Raw genomic sequence first — 1,587 nt, 5'->3', positions numbered from 1 at the left:
GATAACACTTCATTCTAACTATACGTGGCAATGATGTTATAGTAGGGGATCCAGATATTTAACAGGCTCCAGAATAACACTTCATTCTAGCTGTAGATGACAAAGATGTTATGGCAGGGAATCCAGATGTTTAAATAGGAATGGAAGAGAATCACCATCATCTCAGATATGAGGAACAGCTTACTTTTTGCCAGATTTCTTAATTCCACCTGTGGCTAGGGGTCCCTTCCCCGCAGCCTTGGCTTTTAGCTCCTCGAGTTTCTTCTGCTCCTCTTTTTGTTTCTGCTTGAAAGCCTTATCTTCCTCGTCCATTTCCTTGGCCTGCTTCTTGGGCTGTTTCAGGTGCTTCTTTTTGCCACCTTCCCAGCCCGACATGGCGCCTCCAGACATCCCCTTCTCCAGACCCTGATCCTAAGCCCTATCCTATAATTTCTATATCTTCCCTTTTTCTTTTCAGAACAAGATAACTAAATATTATCTCCTTAGTTTATATTTTTTACCATTACCCATAGTAAATTGTTACCACCTCCACCTCAATGATGACATAAATCATGACCTAATGAATGACCAAACTGCTTACCCAAACTCTTGGGAATATGGGAACCATGCTTTTGAAATTATTTTTGTTGTCTGTGGGCAATGGCATCTATAAGGGTCCCTGAAATAAACCTTGGATAATTTCAATTCATGGGAGAACTGCCTGTATTATCTCTTGCCAAGTCTTTGTGTAGTGGGAAAGTGGAGGAATTATCTCAAGTTCTGGCTAATGTAGTGCATGAGGACCATCTTAGATAGTAATCTTGGAATTGTCCTGAATAATTTATAGCCAAAGCTGACCTTTGGAGGAGCGTAGTCAGTTTAGTGGCATTACCACACTCTAGGAGGAATCAATGGTGTGGGGCCCTAAGCCCTTGTTTAAGATGTTAATGGTAATGGTCACTGCTCAGAATGATAATGGTTTACTGTAGAAAACCTTTTAAGTGCTATATGTAGTAAAGCTCAAAGCAGTTAAAGGAGCATAGTTTTTTATTTATGTACAGAATTCAAAAACTAAATTTTAAGTTACTTGATAGAGATTTAGACCCAAAATCATGAACAGGAATTAAAAAGAAGCCTTTTATTTAAATTAGATTTTAGATGTAGTGCAAACTGATCTTATTAATAAATCCTGTAGTCAGATAGTAGGGCTGAAAGCTGAAAGATCAGAGAAGCACAGCATCCAGCCACTAGATCTTAGCTCTATAAAGTTCCCAGTCCAATGTGGGAGCCCATGTGTGACTCATTTTCCATCTGGAGTCATTTCAGACTTAAAGATTCTATTTGAGTCCAAGATACCTGCTGTTCTTCTTCTAGTAACCTTGAGGGCTGTGAATAACACCTGTGTTAGTCAACAAAAAAAGCATTTTGCCCAGCTCAAAGAGTCCATCTTTTCTATTAATATTTGGGCTAGTGTAGGCCAGCCAGGGGCAATCCTTGTTAGTGATTAGAAGCTGCTTAGCTGAATCAGATAATGCACAGGTTTGAGCTGCCTCCAAGCACAGTGCAGGGAGGTCGGGAGCTGACTGTACTACTTTTTGATTTGCCTTT

The 1,587-nt window shown here is 39.9% G+C and overlaps 1 protein-coding gene across 1 annotated transcript; it reads right to left on the bottom strand.

The window, feature by feature from the left end:
• LOC130867113 (translation machinery-associated protein 7-like) lies at positions 1-375 on the bottom strand. The gene has a single exon (XM_057758866.1). It carries the CDS (start codon positions 373-375, stop codon positions 181-183), a length of 195 nt encoding a protein of 64 aa, XP_057614849.1. The 3' UTR covers positions 1-180.
• Positions 376-1,587: the final 1,212 nt, after the last annotated feature.

Source organism: Chionomys nivalis, chromosome 26 (genome assembly GCF_950005125.1).
Source record: "Chionomys nivalis chromosome 26, mChiNiv1.1, whole genome shotgun sequence".
In the NCBI taxonomy this organism is placed as follows: Eukaryota; Metazoa; Chordata; class Mammalia; order Rodentia; family Cricetidae; genus Chionomys; species Chionomys nivalis.
Note: the sequence above shows the minus strand (reverse complement) of the source record. Positions and strands in the feature narration are given on the sequence as shown.